This window comes from Eleutherodactylus coqui, chromosome 12, assembly GCF_035609145.1.
Source record: "Eleutherodactylus coqui strain aEleCoq1 chromosome 12, aEleCoq1.hap1, whole genome shotgun sequence".
NCBI classification, from domain to species: domain Eukaryota; kingdom Metazoa; phylum Chordata; class Amphibia; order Anura; family Eleutherodactylidae; genus Eleutherodactylus; species Eleutherodactylus coqui.
The window spans coordinates 95,728,128-95,747,140 of record NC_089848.1 but is presented as its reverse complement, the minus strand read 5'-3'; the positions used below and the strand labels follow the sequence as shown (position 1 = coordinate 95,747,140).

The window sequence follows — 19,013 nt, the reverse complement described above, 5'->3', positions numbered from 1 at the left end:
AAGGAAAGGTAAAAAAGCTAAATGGTAGGATATAGGCTTAACCCTTTCCAATCCACTGTCTGACATCTTCAGACATTCTGATTGAAGGAAGACGGCCGGCAGGGTATTCTTACTGTATATTACTGGCAGCTCTGTGGTCGGGGGCCTCTCCAGCATGTCCCATACCGCAGCACTGGCTCTAGCCAGCAGATGACGCTGTTGTATAATGGCAGAAAGAAAAAAAAAACCCTAGGAAACCCTGAATCCAAAATTGGATTGCAAAGGGTTAATATGATATGTCCCCAAACATTGGGGAGTCCAGCTGATCTTGCATCAGCAAATACAGTCCTACACCAGATTCTAATCCGCAAACACGGCGATAATCCAAAACGTCCCTTATTATCTCTTCAGCGCCATTTTTATATGGTGGATGAAGTTTTAATGCCCAATAGTGCGGGTGAGCCATGTACTGTTCGCAGGGAAGTCCCAGTAGGGCAGCACTGCAGAAGTAAACCCTTAGATGCTGCGGTAGTGACTGCTGCAAGTCCAGGAGGGTCCGGGCAGCGGTACAGCGGGAGCAGTGGAGGTGAATATATCTTGCCCTTATTGCGCAGAGGTAGCAAAAAAGAAAGGACAGATGTGGCATCACCATACTTGTACTGACCCATAGAGGAGGTCACAGAAAATCAGATGACTGCAGCAGCTAACGAGATGCTGCATTGTCACGCTTCCGAACTCCCGGCATCATGGCACTCCGGATGTGAACGTCAATGCCAGGAGAATGAACAGTGGTGCTGCATTCTTCTATTGGCTGCAACAGTCACCCGATTTCCTGCGACAGAGATGGATCCCGGCGGCTGTGGAGCGGCAAGTATAGTTCACTTTATTTTAACTCTTTCCAAGCCACTGTCTGACATCTTCCTACATTCTGATTGACGCTGTTGTATAACAGCAAAAACAAAGCTTTTTGGGAAACCCTCAGTCCAAAATTGGATTGGAAAGGGTTAATATAATGGGTCCTATTGAAGCGGGGCTGTCCAGTAACCTCTCAGAGGAATTGCCTTAAATTTTTTTTTTTAACCTCCCCAATAAAAAGTTAACAGTTAATCAGTAAATTCCATATACTGTAAAATGGCGCTACTGAAACCATCTCGAAAGAACATCACACCAGATTATCCAGTCCTGGACCTCAAGACAAATATGTTATTATACAGGAAGGATCACATGGAAGGATGGTCGGATTACACAACGGAGCGCGGTTGTTACCGCTTCTATATCGACAAAAAGCGTTTTATATAAAATTATCTAAATTAAAGCATGTTAAGCAATCACGATATACACACACTGAGCGACCCCTTTATTAGAGCCCCGGCCCTCTCACAATTGGCGCTTCCCTGTATGAAAATTATGACCCCGGAGTGCGGCATAAAATCACATGACAAGTTTTCTGTGGATCAGTTTCAGTGTGAATCCACATTAGATGGGAGAATCCAGCGATCTGAGCGACTTCCAACAAGGCCCGGTCATCGGTGCTAGACTAGCCGGGGCCGGGGTGTCACTGCCAACCACGTGGGGATTTCTCATGTAACAGTGTGGAGAGTATATTGAGATGGGTGATCAATATGGCACTTCCAGCAAAAGTGGATCCTGTGGACTGAAAGGGGTCAGAGGAGGACGTCAAGAATCATTTTGACCCACATACACTTCAGAGTGAAGAGCAGCCAAGTAAAACCCCAGGGCTCCAACTAACGTACAGCTCAATGTACAGCTTACTGCTCCTCAGCACGGATGGGCTAGAACAGCAAGTGGCCACTTCCAGCACCATTGTGTCTAAGAGAAACAGACTCCAGAGGGCAAAAGAGTGCAAAAAAGGCATCACTGAGAAGTGGAAAAACATCTCCTGGTCACATGGATCCAGATTTCGGTTTTATTCTGCTGATGGGAGGTCAGAATTGAGCAGAAGCAGCATGAATCGATGGATCCCACAACAAACTGAAGGCCAAAAGAGGGCCAACATGCTACTAGATGGGGGTCTCTAATAATGTAGCCATTCCGTGTGTATACAGAATTCTTTCATTATCTTAACAGGGACATTTTCATTTTTTCTATATTAAGGAGTTAGTCCGTGACTCAAAAACAGCAACAGCGCCATGTCTGTCCACAGGCTGTGTCAGGTATTGCAGTTCATCTTCATTCACTTGAATGGAGGATCAGCAACAATATCAACCAAAACCCATTCAAAGACGGTGCAATTTCTGGAAAAACAGATCATATTTTGTCTTGGACAGACCCTTTAGTCGCACGTCATTCTGTTAGAGAGCTTTAACACGGGCCAACTAATGGCTGAAAAAAGACTTAGAACGTGTGATTTTGACCGATAGTCGTCCGTGTAAAAGCAGGACCCAACAAGGCGCTGAACGCTAAATTGCTCATTAGGTCGCTTTGTTTCACCTCACTGGATTGAAGCAGCTTCTCGCTCAGTGTGAACAGACAGCGGTTCATCACAGTGAACGGCGGCGGGCGGACAGAAGAGATCTCTGGCGCACTCCGCTGCCATTCCCCCCATGCATGTATGAAATCCCAGAAGCAGCGTAGACACGGACCCCTAGTGCTCACCTAGATCACTGTCATCATCCACCAGTATGATCTCCTGTAGGAGATTTGGCGCGGTGCGGTCGAGGACGCTGTGAACGGTTCTCAGGAGAGCAGAAAAGGCTTCATTGTAGAAACAAATGACAATGCTGGCGAGGGGCAGTTCTGTGGGGTAAATCTTCTTAGCACATCTGTCAATGTAAAGGTAACAATGGTCAGACCGACGGTGCGGGATACAACCACTAAAACAATACGCTGTAAACGAGGTTTATCAAGCGCCTAGAACCGCTCACCTCTGTACACGGGGGTTAGGGTGTTACAGGCAAGTAGTTCTCAGCAGCTGGGCAAGAGCTGCCCAGAACATATAGGTCATGCACAGATATATAAGTGCTCCCGGCCGCGTGCTGCCCGGAATGTATAGGTCATATACGGAGATATAGGTGTGCCTGCGGCCATGTGCTGCTGCCCAGAATATATAGATCATATACGGATATATAGGTGTGCCTGCGGCCGTGTGCTGCTGCCCAGAATATATAGATCATATACGGATATATAGGTGTGCCCGCGGCCGCGTGCTGCCCGGAATTTATAGGTCATATACGGAGATATAGGTGTGCCCGCGGCCGCGTGCTGCTCCCTAGAATGTATAGGTCATATACGGAGATATAGGTGTGCCTGCGGCCACGTGCTGCTGCCCAGAATATATAGATCATATACGGATATATAGGTGTGCCCGCGGCCGCGTGCTGCTGCCCAGAATATATAGATCATATACGGATATATAGGTGTGCCCGTGGCCGCGTGCTGCTCCGCTGCTGCCCAGAATATATAGGTCATATACAAATATACAGGTGTGCTCGCGGCCACGTGTTGCTCCGCTGCTGCCCGGAATGTATAGGTCATATACAGATACATAGGTGTGCCCGCGGCCGCGTGCTGCTCTGCTGCCGCTTCCTCTCTCACTGGATGAACGAGAAAGAATCCTATTAACAACTTTAAAGTTTCGTCACATTGTGAGTTGGTCTGCAGCAGATGACGCGCTATATAATGTAGCAGCGCAATATAAGAGGCGCACGCACTGCACCCGGCCTACCAAAATCAGTAGGTGTTATTGTGCCAGCTACGTCAGTCTTATTAGGACATCTAACAGTTGGCCTCGTACAAAAAGAAAGATTTGTGTGCCACTTCAATTTTTTTAACCCTTTAAGGACCAGACGCTTATCAGGGATTTTACCCATGTGGTAGTTTTACTGCCCTATTTTTTTTCCTCCAGTTGCCAAAATTATTTTTGCTGCGTTTCTTTTTCCGTGACATAAAGGGCGATTTTTTTTCTTAAACTTTAACTCTTTAACTCTTTTTTTTTCTTCCAGTTTTTAGCTTAAAAAAGTAAATAATTAGTATATTTACTCTAAAATAAAGTATGGGAATTTTGTTTCAGACGTTTTAATATATAATATGTATGGTTTTGGATTACAAGGCGCATACAGCGATGTTTTGGTTGGCATCGGCTTTGGGTTATTTTCTTTTTTATGTACTGGTATATATTTTTATTTTGTTCTGTTAATTTTTTTTTTAATTACCGTATATACCGGCGTATAAGGCGACGGGGCGTATAAGATGACCCCCCAACTTTCACCTTATACGCCGGTAATATAGTGTAAAAAAAAAATCATTACTCACCTCCCCCGGCGTTCTGTCGCGTTGCGGCAGGATGTCGCTCGCTCCTCGTCCCCGGCGCAGCATTGCTTTCTGAATGCGGGGCTTGGAATCCCCGCCTCCAGAAAGCTAATACACACGCCGTCAGCCAGTTACAGCCATTCAATGACAGCATTGAATGGATGTGATTGGCTGAAGGTGCACGTGGCTTCAGCCAATCACACCCATTCAATGATGTCATTGAATAGTGTGATTGGCTGAAGCCACGTGCGCCTTCAGCCAATCACAGCCATTCAATGCTGTCATTGAATGGCTGTAACTGGCTGACGGCGTGTGTATTAGCTTTCTGGAGGCGGGGATTCCAAGCCCCGCATTCAGAAAGCAATGCTGCGCCGGGGACGAGGAGCGAGCGACATCCTGCCGGAGTGCGACAGAACGCCGGGGGAGGTGAGTAATGATTTTTTTTTTTTTTTTACACTTTTTTTTTGGTATTACCGGCGTATAAGACGACCCCCGACTTCAGAGCAGATTTTTCGGGGTTCAAAAGTAGTCTTATACGCCGGTATATACGGTATGTAACTTTTTTTTTACCATCTAGGTCCCCGATGATGTCATATAAGGCCTCTGGGGGTCATTCACATGGTCTTTTTTTATTACACACTTTCCCACTGTAGCTGGGGCGTCCATAGGAGCCCTAAATACAGGGAAAACATCCCTAGTAGTGACAGTCACTGGCAGAGCTGTTCAGGGTCTGCAAGGACCCTGCAGCACTGCTGTAGCAGGGGATCCCGGTGGTCACATGATCGCCGGCTTGTGTAGTGGAAGAAACACTTCCACTTTCATTTCTTAGTACATAACGCTCTTTGAGCGCTATATACACGGGGAAAGAAGACAGAAGCGGTTCAACGTCTGTGTGTATACACTCGTCTGAAGGAGCCCCTATGTATAATTTTCTCTAGAAATGGGTGCAAATAATACTAGAAATCAATGGCAGCTCCTAGTTGGCATAGATTTCTGTGTTGCGCATGGAGGAGCCGGGATGAGCCTGATATATAAAGATACGCGCCTCTTCCTATATTTGGAGCATTTTACACCAACGGAAATTATACTAGACCAATATTTGAGATGCCAATCTTAGTAAATTTCGCCCGTATCTGAGATTTGTGAACGATTTCACGCATGATTACAATGAGTCAAGACGAAGGACGTACTTGGGTTCTCTGGTGTCGGGGACGTCTCTGTGATACCCCAGTCTATTGCTTATTAGCATATTGAAGGCGTGTTTCTGGTAGCCAACGTCCCGCACGTCTTGGTCTTGTTCATTGAAGATCATACCTAGAAGATAGGAAATAAGATATTAATGGTGTTCACCGAGAGCGAGCGCACCTCATTTATCAACATGGTTGTCCACAGGAACCAATCACAGCGCAGCTTTAAAAAAAAAAACAAAACAAAAAACAAAACACCACACACACATTGAATGTACAGAAGTGTGCAACTTTACGTTTTCACACAATTCCCGTTCAACTCACTTGTTGGGGTTAAGTTTTCTGGGGAACAGAAAAGCAGAGTATTTGGTAGCAAGGGTCCCATCAGAAGACCACCCCAGAGGGGTGGGGGGGGGGGGGGGAAATAAAATAAATAAAATCGCTTCAGGACATGACTGATGTGTAGAAACGTTCTTTTGAGATAGTAATACCCAACGAGGTCCGGCATGCGTAACATCAACGAAGTACAGATAATGAGAACAGACATGCGATAGGATCACCACGCAGGACGTGCGCCGATTACGAGCCATAATACACAGGGGCACAAGAAAAAGTACAAGTTCTGCTAAAGGAGGAATGCAAAAAGAGCCCTGGACGCCTCGCAGAGGAAATGACTTGCACAGATTTTTGGTTTTAGGCTCAGTTCCCGTTTTGTGACAAGTTGGCTTATAATTTCCGGTCACGTCCTTAAATACTAGAGGTTTACTCCAAAGCAAACAATCTTAATCTGGACTCTTACGAGGGCAAAGGACGCATCTGCTTATAGAAGGATTACTGCATTAAAGGGACTCCGTCGGCTCCCGAGTCCCATAAACTAAGATTATAGACTCCTAGGAGCTGCAGCTCCGAGTCCGGGGAGGTCACTCCCACACTCCGCTTCCTCCCTGCTCCCCTGCAAAGCCACCATGTTTGTATATAGCCGACTGCTGTTATATGCTCATTATAAAGCGGGCTAGTAGTACACTGCATACGAGGAGCGACAGCTCTGCAGGTAAATAGCGAGGAATGGAAGGATGAGAGTAACTTCCCGGACTCAGTGACCCAGAACTTTATTTTATGTGGGGTTATAGTTAGAGGGAGCAGGCGGGGCATGTGCCCCAGGTGCAGTTAGGACATTGGGCAAGGGGGTGCCAGCCCCACCAAGTGAGAAGTTAGCTGATTGCTAGGGATCACACCGAACATACCAACCACCTAACAGATGCCCTTTGATCAGGCGGGTGGGCAGCCATACATTATGACACTGTCCCAGCTCAGATGGAGAGACAGATGAGCGACCCACTCCTCCTCCTCGCCTCCAAAACTAGCTGCCGTACTGTGAAATACATTGAGAAGCACTATTACTACTACTACTACTGGGTCCACCAACATGAATATTTGCCCCTGGTGCAGGAAAACCTCGTACATCTGTGGTTTGTGGGGTCACAGGAGCCGACAGAGTAGTTTTAACCTTTTCACTAGATATTTGCGCCAAGTGCGTCCCTCTGGTAACCAAACAATCTCTGCTTTTGAAACTCTTTCCAGACATTTCCAAGGCTCTGTTCACACTTGCGCCAAGATTTCCCTTGTTGGATTCCATCACAGCAACCAAACAATGAGAATAACAGAAGTGCTGGATCCGACACGCACGGTGTTTAATAGACCCCACTGAATAGAACGGGATCGGTCGGATATCTGTCGTATGAACCGGCATTTTCCTGGATGAAATAGTGCAGCAAGATGCGTTATTGTGTCCGTGATTTTGTTGGAACTCATCACGGCGTATGATTTTACCTCCTTCGAGTCGGTTCAAAAAAAGACAGGGAGCAAATTCCGCAGCATTTCTGCATCCAAAAAAACTGGCAAAACCTGTACAATCGGTGAAGATTTTGACTGAAAAATCAACCGCGTACCTGCAGCTGACTTCATGCTATGTGGTGCTCCCCCTCACCTCCTCCGCTGTCGGCGCTCCTGGCTTGTGGTTCCCTGCAGCCTGGTCACGCGTGACACCGCTGGTCGCAGACACAAGCATTTTTCTGCATGGATGTACGTATGCAAAGCGTATCGCCTGCGTGGAAACAAGCTCTCTCTGGCATTCCGTCTTCTCTATCTCTTTTCCTTTGACGCTGCCGGCGTTTCCGCTGCTCATACGCAATGTTATTTATGTATGGGCGACAGAACACTCACATCCATTGACTTCAATGGGGATCGTCTGCATGGAATCTGGGCTAAAATAGAGCATGCTGCATTTTCTCTTACGCTCGCGCAACTCGTATCTGTGAGTGTGAATGGAAAAAGCGAAACCGCATGCCTTTTGATGCCCGAGTGTTACCACAGATCTCCCGCACAGACGGTAATCGCAGAATCCGCAACCCACATCCGCCCACATGAGCGCGGCCTGGAGGGGTTATTCATCTTTACATGTACTTTTGGGCCCACCCTGCCCAGAACTATATAATAGTAATATACTCATCCTGGCGCCGGATCACCACTTTGGTGCCACGGCGTCTGACATATGACGTCACCATATCAAAAGTCCTGATGGCATCCCAGAAACTTGTCATGTGGGCTTCTAACGTAGAAGCCCCTGGTTTACAGGATGTTACTAATGACGCCCCCGTTACGCCTTCTATTGGCTGCTGCGGTCGTGTCAGTCAACAACCCATGTGACGGCTGCAGGGAAGGAGGGCAGATGACCGGCGGCGGGGAAGCAGCACGGCAGCAGGGAGGCGAGTATTACTGTTGTCTTTTATATATGGGCCACGTTCCCCCCATCACTACCAATGTATATAATTGTCAGAAAGCCCCTTTAAGAGGCGTCTGCGGTCGGATTACAGCAAATCGCCAACGGAATACGACACAAATATCCGATCGGCGGACGTGCGACTGATGTATAACCGACAACAACTCAAATGAAATTAGCACTAGGAAGACACCGCGCCATTTCTGTTGGCTCCTCCCAGCCTTCTCCAGGCAGCCACATAGAAGGCCATTGGCTATAATGCTACAACACTGCAGGCAGTTGCTCCTCAGCCTGAAAGAGCTACTAAAAGGAACAGACTGAAGTCTTGGAAACTTATCATCCAAGTCTTTTTGTTTTTTTTTTATAATTAAGACCAGACGGTGAAAGTTTCCATTTTTCTAACTTGTTTTTATCTTTTGTTTGTAGATTTTTTATCCCATTCTCTGTACATGATGATTACGGGGACCGCCATCTTGCCTGAGCTGCGGTTAGCAGCATTTAGAGAGAGGTTTTACAGCAGCTTAATGGGCCACACACTATATAGACAGGGAGAGAACGTTTGACTTTTACGGGAGATTGCAGTGGGCATGCTATGACCAGTGCAGGGAGGGGAGGAGGTGAGCTGTGACCTTCACCTATAGACTTTTTTTTGTGTTGTAGACATTTTCTGTGACCAGTGCAGTGAGGGAGGAGGAGGTAAGCACTGGCGTATGTGCCATTACATGCGCCTCAGCGCACGTTTGCACTGTGAACGAAGCTTTTTTGCAAGCGTAATTTACTGTAATTTTGCACTCGCAGGGTATTTTTTGCACACGGGACACAAACCCCCCCGATATAAATGGTGATTTAGTCTAATAAATTCCAGAGGATTTCTTTTTTCCTGCACAATTGTGCTGTTTTTCACGCATCTGCGCACTCATTCCCCCCCATAGACTTCTATGGGGACCTTAGGTGCACAATAGCACACAGCAGGCTCTGGGCATGAATGGTCCTAGCGTGCCTATATGATTATATTTGTGGGGGGGGGGGCGCGACTCTGCTTTCTCTTTACAGGGTCTTTCTTCTAATACGACACTGCCCAGACTTCCCCATGTAAATCCAGCGTTCTTCTGGTTCTTGACGGGTCGCTGCACAACGCATCCGCGGCGCACGGGGCGACAGCAGGAAGCCCCAGTCACCCCGTGTAATCCGTCATACAACTGCCAGATCCTTTGACTCGTGAAGAAAGTGTCAGCCGTGCGTACAAGCGCTTGTATTCATCACAGAGGCCTCCGCTTGCCAGGACAGTGGTTTGCCCTGTGGCGACTCGGCCGTCTGCTTGTAGTTAGCTGCATGGAGATTGTTTGTCCGCTCTGTTTTATCCTACATTTCCAGGCAGGATGTGGGCAGATATCCATATAAGTGCGGCTCGGCCCTGGTGGTCTGCAGACAGGGGCTGCACTGCGACGGACGTGTCGCGGGGTACCCTGGTGGATGCTGCTCTATCCTCCACATTGTCCTCTTAAAGGGGTATTACAACCTTGGACATTTATGGCACATAGAACCCACCAACCTCGGACGCCACATGCAGAGACGGCCGTATCCAGGCAGAGAATGCCGGTCGTAAAGGTACTGCGGCGTGGATTACAAAAACCAAATGGCGATACGGAAATATCAGTAGCAGAGCTCTGTAAGGTTTATTGGGGATCGTATTGTACATCCTTGGTGACAGGTTCCCTTTAATACCAGGAGATACTGTAGGTGGTCAGTGCCCGCAGAAATGTGCTACTGGCATCTAAGGACTACGGGATTTAGTCCTCTGCTGGTTTCCAAAGTGACCAACTTTGGCGCGTTCCTTCTCAGGACCGATTCACTGGCCAGCTTTTCCTTCCTTACGCAAATTAGCAAAAACTCTTATGACCGCAATGTATGAATTGCCCCTCATGACTTCACTCGGAGCAGTCGCAACGCCGTTTTCCGCTGCGTCATCATCACATTGTGTGAACACGCCCTAAGGGTGGCTTCACACTTGCAATAAAATCACGCAACGCAAAAGTGAGTGAAAAGACAAAGTTATGAAAAGTGATTTTCAATGGTTTCATTCCCATTTGCGACGTTTTCACTCAGGCGATGTGGAGTGAAAGACAAAGAAAATCGCAGCATGTTCTATCTTTTTGCACTTTCTTTTTTTTATCTCCCATGTTTCCCCATGAAGCCTTCTTTTTATCGCATCGCAACGCGCGAACTTGCGAATTTTGTGCGATGCATGTTTTTAACATTAGAAACTCCTAGTGACGTTTACGCGAGAAAATCGCCGGCATCAGCGATGCCAGATTACGATTAGTAAAAAGTATCGCTGACGCTCAAAAAACGTGGGAACAAAGACGCGATTTAAATAGTGATCGCTAGTGTGAATGAGCCCTAAAAGGTGTCAGTTGTAATAAACAGCTGAGGAAGATCCGGTCGGGATGGACAACGATCCTGCACCCAAGCACCCTTAAAGAATAAGTGCACTTTTGAAAAACTTTTGCTATGTCAAAAGTTTTATAGGGAGAGAGCTGTCAATCTGTAGGATGTGGGTGGGGAGGAGTCGGCCTGGCCCGCCTCCATGACTCAGAGCTCAGCTTCAAGTCACACTTCATCAACCTGGTGACAGAATCCCTTTAAGTAACTTACCAAAAGGTTATTAGGGGGCAGCATGAATGACAATTCTCTGCTATGTTACTATGGAACTTGCCCCCTTTCACCTTAAGAGTGACCCCATAAGACACATGAAAGGCTGCAGGAACCGTGTCATCCGCTGTAGATATATTAGCAGGCACAGTTAATCATTTACAGTGGGCTGCAGCGTGCAGTCATCATCTGTAGCAAGAAGCCAAAAGTGACTTGATTTCAGTTAAAGGAATAGTCTCACCCGGATCTATCTGTCCATGTGCCCAAATAGGGCAGGTGGACTTAATCAGAGCCTCCCTACATGAGCCAGAACACTGCAAAAGAGCAGCCACCAATCTGGCAAACTCAAGATGAGCCTAAAACCTAAGACCACCACCAAAAGTCACAGTGAGTAAGGGCGTTCTAGGAGGTCGGTCTTCTCAAAAGGCATCATAGAAGTGCGACTCCCCGGGATCACAAGAATGGCGCACGCTGAGCCTGCCCAGAGGAAGGGACAGCAGCGCACAAGTGTGACCACACGTGTGACCACTGCTCCATTCACTTCTATGGTACTCCACGATCTCCGCAGACAGTGACTGGAGCGATGGCCATGTTCGGGGGCTCAGGGTATATCATTCTCATGATCTCTGGGGGTCCCACTAGTCAGACCCTTCGTGATCATTAATCGCCTCTACTGCAGGTAGGTAACAAATCATTTTGGTGGCGAATCCCCTTTAAAGGGCCGGCGGACCTTTCTCCCTCAAACCGAACACAGGAAGGGAAAAAACGTATTGCGAAGAGTGAAAAATAAAAAACCGTGAAGATACAGTCAGTGTGTTATTTCTTAATTAAGTGCAGCTCCGAGATGTAGGATTCCTCCTCGGGGCTGCGGATATCAGTAACGAGCACACGGCGCATTTCCGGAGCTACAACCCAGGTACAAGCGCTCTTATTTATCTCATGCCAATTTCTCTGTGGCAGATTAGCTGTGACTAGGACGACTGCCAGCGGCGCTGACTACTGCTACTCTACAGCGGTGGCGGCTGCGAGAGGCGATGCTGACTCCTACTACCATGTAGCTGACATGTTCCCCATACGATAAGCTGCTCGTCCGCAGGGCGCTACCTACTTCGCACAACTAACTCATACGACCAGTGCCCACGCAGCTGAATGAGCCGCGCAAATAACTCACCTGACCTGTGCCACGCAGCTTAATGAAACCACGCAAATAACCCATCCGACCTGTGCCATGAGCGGAAACACATTTCAGCCATGGAAATATGCTGTGTGTTTGTGCGACTGAAATGTGCTTCCGCCCACCCATTCCGGCATGTTTGCGCACACAAACACAAAAAAATTTAAATACGTGCAAAATCTCCTTGATTTTGTGCAGGTTTTCTGCGTATTTCGTGCGCATTTACGCAGACCCATTGATTTCAATTGGCTCTTGCATTAAACCAAGATAAGTCATGTCGACGATTTTTTCACGCAATCGCACATTACGTAAAAGAAAAGGAAAAAGAAAAAAAATACGCTCATGTGAACAAACCCATTCAGATCAATCAGCTTATTCACTGCACAAATGAGCCCCGACTTCACAACTCCCACAGGGTTCCCCAACTCCAGTCCTCAGGGACCCCCAACAGGTCGTGTTTTCAGGATTTCCTCAGTGTTGCACAGGTGATGTAATTGTCAGTCCTCAGACATTGCCACAGGTGTTCGTACTATAGGAGATCCTGGAAACCTGACCTGTAGGCATAATTAGCCTATTACTCCCCACTTCTACACGAGCCAACCCAAGCAACCAAATCCCCGGGAATGAGCCAACCCAAGCAACCAAATCCCCGGGAATGAGCCAACCCAAGCAACCAAATCACCGGGAATGAGCCAACCCAAGCAACCAAATCACCGGGAATGAGCCAACCCAAGCAACCAAATCACCGGGAATGAGCCAACCCAAGCAACCAAATCACCGGGAATGAGCCAACCCAAGCAACCAAATCACCGGGAATGAGCCAACCCAAGCAACCAAATCACCGGGAATGAGCCAACCCAAGCAACCAAATCACCGGGAATGAGCAAATCCAAACAACCAAATCACCGGGAATGAGCAAATCCAAACAACCAATTACTGGGAATGAGCAAATCCAAACAACCAATCAGGTTACGAATGGTGAGCATTTGGGGAGTAATATAGATATATGCGACCTGTTGGGGGTCCCTGAGGACCGGAGTTGGCAAACACAGGGCGAAAATTTTCTACGTCATTTCCCATAAGGCTACATTCACATCTGTGGACTTTTAGTGTTTCACGGATTCCGTCTTTTTCTCTTTTTTTTTTCCGTTTTTCACAAAAAATAAATAAATTAAGACGCTAAGCTTACCTTAAGCAAACAGATGCGGTATTTCCAGATAAGTTCCATTTGCACCACTTTCTTATCCGTTCTGATCAGTTTTTAACGCCTACATTTTGGGTTTGTTTTTGCTTTTTAGCTCTAGGTCCCGTTCACATTTGCGCCCACACTATTCCCATTGTTCAGCTCTGTCCCCGGTGCCAAACATCGAAAATACCAGAAGCCCTGGATCCATCACTTGCCAGACCTAAATGGCGCTGAAAGGCCCAGACCGGCTATAATGGAGTCCGTCCGGCTTCTGGTATTCCGATCAGCATTTTCCTTGATAAAACAGCGCAGTCTCCAATGCGGATGTGAACGAGGACTTACAACGGCACAGCGCAATTTAACGAATCTGTTCAACGCAAGCATCTCCATTTGTGTCCATCTGCACTGAAGAAGGACAGAACAGGAAAAATGAAACACGGATGCGAACGCAGTGTTCCGATGGTGGCGGCTGAGCACATTCTGGCGCATTTATAGCTCTGTAATACGGACGAGCGTCTCAGCCCGACCCGAACGGCAAGTATCCTAGATTACTAGAAGGCCGGGCTTACACGACCGTATGGTGAAACACTGCAGAAGTGTGTGGAGCTGGGCAACACCGCGTCCGTGATCGCGTCTGCCTGCGTACGACAGCGTAACTCATGCACGCCGTTGCGCACTGGATTCCTGGTTATGGTTTTTTTTTTTTTTTGTTAAACTTTCTTTCTATTGTCTTTTAGCAACTCCACACATACGTAAGGTAACATACGTACGAAGTTTTTGTACGCACCCACGGAGAACAATAGGGCTCGCGCGTAATACGTGATCATATAGAGCATGTTGCGTTCTTTTTTTTACGTGTATATTATACCCAATGAATACACGCAAGTGTGAATGGATGGAAATCATTGTACTGTCATCGACTCCATTTACTGAGTATTTTGCGCACGCAATGCGCAAATTGATGCTCAGCGTTCAGGCCAGGAAAGCCGCGGTCAAAATGAGACACTTGTCTGCATTACGGACAAATAAATGCGCCAGAACACGCTTGTCTGTCACCGGCCTTAGTCATAGAGAGAATTCACAAAGATTGCGGCACGGAGTCCAGACGTATTCCTGATCTGGTAACTATTTAACGCAAAGGGACGCAAATACGGCGCAACAAGGGTGCGCAAAATGTATAAGCCAGTCCCCATAAATAGGGACTAAGTGGATGGGACATTTAGGGCTCATCCTCACGGGTGTATATTCTGTCTGCATTCAGTCCGTATTTTTCACTCGCTCTATACGTGCAGCACACGGACTTACGGAATTAAAATGGCGTATTCAGTTCAGATGTGCGATCTTTTTGTGACTGATGTTGCACATCAAACTAAATATAATTATACATATCACATTATGTCCTATATTGGCCCATAATCACGAACCAAAATCCCCCATTAAAGTCCTCGGATGCGTAAAAATACACAGCGAACGGTTTTTTGGCGCACCCTATTTTCCGTGATTGTGCCAAAACTGACAGGACTCGGACCTCCTTGCATGAAAAACAGATGACACACGGACGGAAATAAACTCATATGCAGCAAAAAGCGCAAGCAAGGCTATATACACAATTGCGTTCTGGGGGCCGTTTCCCTGCCCCAACATGGAAGCAAAAAAGGGAATTCATCGGATCCGTTTTATGACGCGGTTGACTAGAACACGGTCCGTTCGGTTTCCGTATTGTCGGCTGCCATTTTACTGGACGAAAAAAGTCCTTTTTAGTCCAGCGCTTCATGCTGAATCTGCGACGGAACTAAAATCTCATCACCTGCGCGATTGAGCCCTAAGACGGGCGAACGCAATATCGGTCTGAAACACTCGTAAACCAGCGATTATTTTCTGCGATTGCGATGTATTTCGCGAGAACACTGCACAGGAAGAAAGAAAGAAAAAAAAAGTGTTCTTTCAATAGCGCACAGAGAAAAACGCATTTCATTGCAATTTTTTTTTGCCTCCCATATTAATAACGGACGGTTCCTGAACATTTGCGCGTACCAAGAAAAAAAACCCCCTTGCAATGAAAATAACGTGTTCTCTCGTAACGCACGGAAGTCACACTCCTCTGCGTAAATACCGTCTTACATACGAAGCCGTCCACGTATGTAACCAACCAGTCACCCCAGATGTAGTCCTGGAGAACACATTCTTCACATCCCATGCGTACTGCAACTATTAACCCCCTCAGCGACTTTCCCTTTTAAATGCTTTGCAACAATGTATCACTTCCAAGTGACACATTAGAAGTGATACATTGTTGCAAAGCATTTAAAGGGGAACGCCGCCAATACGTTATTTCCAGTTCTTACCCATCTCCGGGGAGAAATTGCCGTTAGTTTCCACAAAGTTTCCTATAGGATCCCCCGCACGGCCCTTGTTGGCCCCGTCGGACAGCCGGGGGTAACTCTTCTTGGGGAAGGGTCGGTACGGTTCGAGCCCCTTGACGGACACATGTCTGACGCTCTCCTCGCTAAAGTTGAAATAAATAAAGAGCAGAAGTGTCCAGGTCACAGAGGTGAAGAGGCACCCATAGCAGAAACAGCGGAGCGCGGCGCTGCCCATGGTAACCCTAGCATTGTCGAGGCGCCATTCTCAAGTCCCTGCCAAGAAAGGACAAAGACCAATATTAAGAAAAACAATAAGCGGCCATGAGTCAATCAGTCTGCAGCTCCCTCCAGGTTAATATGTGCTGGGGTCACATGAAGAAGTGGCTGCTCCCTTGCAAATTCCACTAGCAAGCAATCCGGATGTGTCACCTGCAGGGGGCGCTGTGAGGTGGCTGCAGCTCCTCCACCATGCACCAGAAGCGGGCTATAGCTAATACCCAGCAGCCACAGACTAGAAGCCTCGGGGCCCTTCCACGAGCCGCTTACCTGGGGCCCCTTCCAGAGTGGTCTGAGGGAAGACTGACCTCAGTCTCCGCCCAGCAGAACGATGAAGGGAACAAGCCACGCCCCTCCCGCCGAGTGTCCACCACAGCTACTCATCAAAAGGGCGTGAGCAGCCGCATGACGTCACTCTGGGCGGGGCGGGACGGTAGAGGTCGCGTAGTACTGTTCGCTTCTGTGTCCTCTAGGAAGACATCTTGGCGTCGTCTCCTCGCCCAGATTGAGGGGATTGTGCGCTACGAAAAAATGGCCGTCGCCTGGGGTTTATTTTGTTGAATGATTTCCAAAATAGTAACGCTGTGAGGTGTAATTTTTACAAACTGTGTAAAAAATCTGAAGAATGACAGTTATTTCGTTTTTTTCAGGCTTGTTGCAGAAGTTCAGTTAGAGTTTGGGATAATTAACTACTTTACAAACAACATAATTGTCTCTAGGGGTAAAACATACATACCAACCAAGTGTGCCTCTTCTTGACCTTGGAAATAAGTCCGCTTTAATAAACTTATATTGTTCTATGAGCTATGTTAATGATTGCTAACTGTAGGGGCGGCTTCACACTAGCGTAATTTGCTGCGTGCCGCCTGCAAAAGTCATGCCCGCCATACGCAGCAAATAAGCAATTGCTTTGTGTATTTGCTGCATGCGCCAAGATAGAACATGCTGCGCTCATTTGTAGTTCACGCACTACACGTGAGCAGCGACATGGGAGCACGTAGCAGATAAAACTTGCGAGTAATACGCTGTCTCAGCGCGCCCGTGTGAAGGAGCCGCATCCGAGGCCCCAGTTTTCATATTACTGTTCTGCTCACAAGAGCTTACAATCTATGAGGAAATAGGGGGGCACAAGAATTTACAAAAAAGCCAAACTAATTCTTTCTCCCATGCAAAGGAAAGCCTGGCTGCGCCTCTGCCAACAGTAATAGTGCCACCGCTCAGAGGCCTCAATAGTAGTAGTGCCCCCTCTCAGTGGCCTCAGTAGTAATAGTGCCCCCTCTCAGCGTAGACAGTTGTAATAGTGCCCCCTCTCAGTCGCCCCAGTAGTAATAATGCACCCTCTCAGTGGCCCCAGTAGTAATATTGCCCCCTCTCAGTGGCACCAGTAGTAATAGTGCTCCCTCTCAGTCGCCTTAGTAGCAATAGTGCCTCCTCTCAGTGTAGACAGTTGTAATAGTGCCCCCTCTCAGTGGCCTCAATAGCAATAGTGACCCCCGCCCTACCCATCTCAAACCTCTTCCTCCTGATGTCTGCTTGCATGCACATACTGTTTGCAGCGCAGATAACTGGAGGATGAGTGATGATATTTTATGAGCAGCTTAAGGGATGTAATAGGCCTCCCTAAAAAGATTACTTTTTAGGGTACTCAAACTGTGCTGGTAATTAACCTTATTGTCCTGGGTAGCACATTCCAGAGAACTGGTGCAGCTCAGGAGAAGTCTTGGAGATTGGAGTGGGAGGTTATGATTTCAGGGGAACTATAGCCGGAGATCACTAGCAGAAAGAAGAGCACAGGTAGGGCAGTAGACAGGGTTAAGGGAGGGGATATAGGGCAGCACAGCATTGTGGAGAGCTTCATGGGTGACAGTGATAAAATAAGATGTTTTCTATAGTGGATGAGCAACCAATGCAGTGACTAGCGCAGGGTAGAATCATAGAAGAGAAACGCAACAGCATTCAAGGGGAAAGTTGTTATTCCAAAGACATAATGGTAATGTTTCAACCAGTAGGTCTCTGTCGAGCATAAACATACATAGAAGTGTTTCATATACATAGTTACCGAAGATAGAATGATGGTTCTTTCAGGACAGAGTAACCATCACTCAGGCAAGAGACAAAGGGGTGGTTTTCAACTTACAAGAGGTCGTAAGCACAGAAGAACATACAATAGATGCTCCACACAGATTTGGAGCCCGACATACCCCCTTGGACAACAGGAAGATTTTGTGGTGAATATATCATCTAAAACCCTTACTGATAAACAGATATCATTGTTATCAAAGCATTTATCTTATTGCCCAGCTCCTAATGTTGATGGGTTTCAACTTGATCTTGACTTGCGTAGCTTTTTTAGGAGACTCAGATTGAAGATGTTCTTCTCTGAGCTAGTACCCCAACCTGATGAGATTGTGCAGACCAACACCCTTTTTCCTTGGTTGGTGTTGATCTGCATAACAAAGGTGATTTTCAACTGTATCCCGCTCCCTGATGACAGGCTGGATATAAAGAACAGAGCGGTCCAGCTCTGTTCTCCATACCTGACGCGGAGCGCTCAGCTGTATAACAGCCAGGCTCTCCGTGCAGAAAACATCTGGATGCGGAAGACAAGCGAGCACACCCCGCTTGTCTTCTGTATCCGCCACTCCAAGCGCTCAGTTGTATAACAGCCGGGCGCTCCCAGCAAGGAACAGCTGGATGCAGGAGACAGGCGGGAATACCCCGCTTGTCTTCTGTATCCTCCGCTGGCAGTGCAAGGTGATTGCTCATCTTGAGCGATCATCTTGCACTGTAAATGACACAACGATTATCGCTCAAAAGTCAGAGGATATTGAGAAATTCAGAAAGAATGTACGTTTTTAAACTATATGTGACAATTTGAAGGGGGTGGGGGAACGTGATGCTTTTTTTGCAGTTGGCTCATGGTGAATCATTATTCATCAAGGCGGCTGATAAGGGTGGGTGGTGATGGATCTTTGCTTAATAGTGTTGCTAGACTCCTGAACTGGGTGCTTCGCAGTGTGAGATCTTATAAATGCGAGATCTTATAAACATGATACTGGGGATTTTTCGACTAAGATTAGTGATTTAAAGGTGATGGAGAAGAACATGTTAGCCTCCTTTGATGTAGTGTATTTGTACACTTCAATTG

At 47.2% G+C, this 19,013-nt stretch overlaps 1 protein-coding gene across 2 annotated transcripts in view; it reads right to left on the bottom strand.

The window, feature by feature from the left end:
* Positions 1–16,271, bottom strand: part of GALNT11 (polypeptide N-acetylgalactosaminyltransferase 11) — a 33,232-nt gene extending 16,961 nt beyond the window's left edge. The window contains exons 1-4 of one of the 2 annotated variants that reach the window (XM_066585364.1): positions 16,136–16,271; positions 15,572–15,862; positions 5,439–5,562; positions 2,596–2,762 (exon numbers count right to left, since the gene is read on the bottom strand). In XM_066585364.1, coding sequence (XP_066441461.1) covers positions 2,596–2,762; positions 5,439–5,562; positions 15,572–15,824 — 544 coding nt within the window. In that variant the 5' untranslated portion in view covers positions 15,825–15,862; positions 16,136–16,271. The other variant, XM_066585366.1, reaches the window with a different exon arrangement.
* Positions 16,272–19,013: the final 2,742 nt, after the last annotated feature.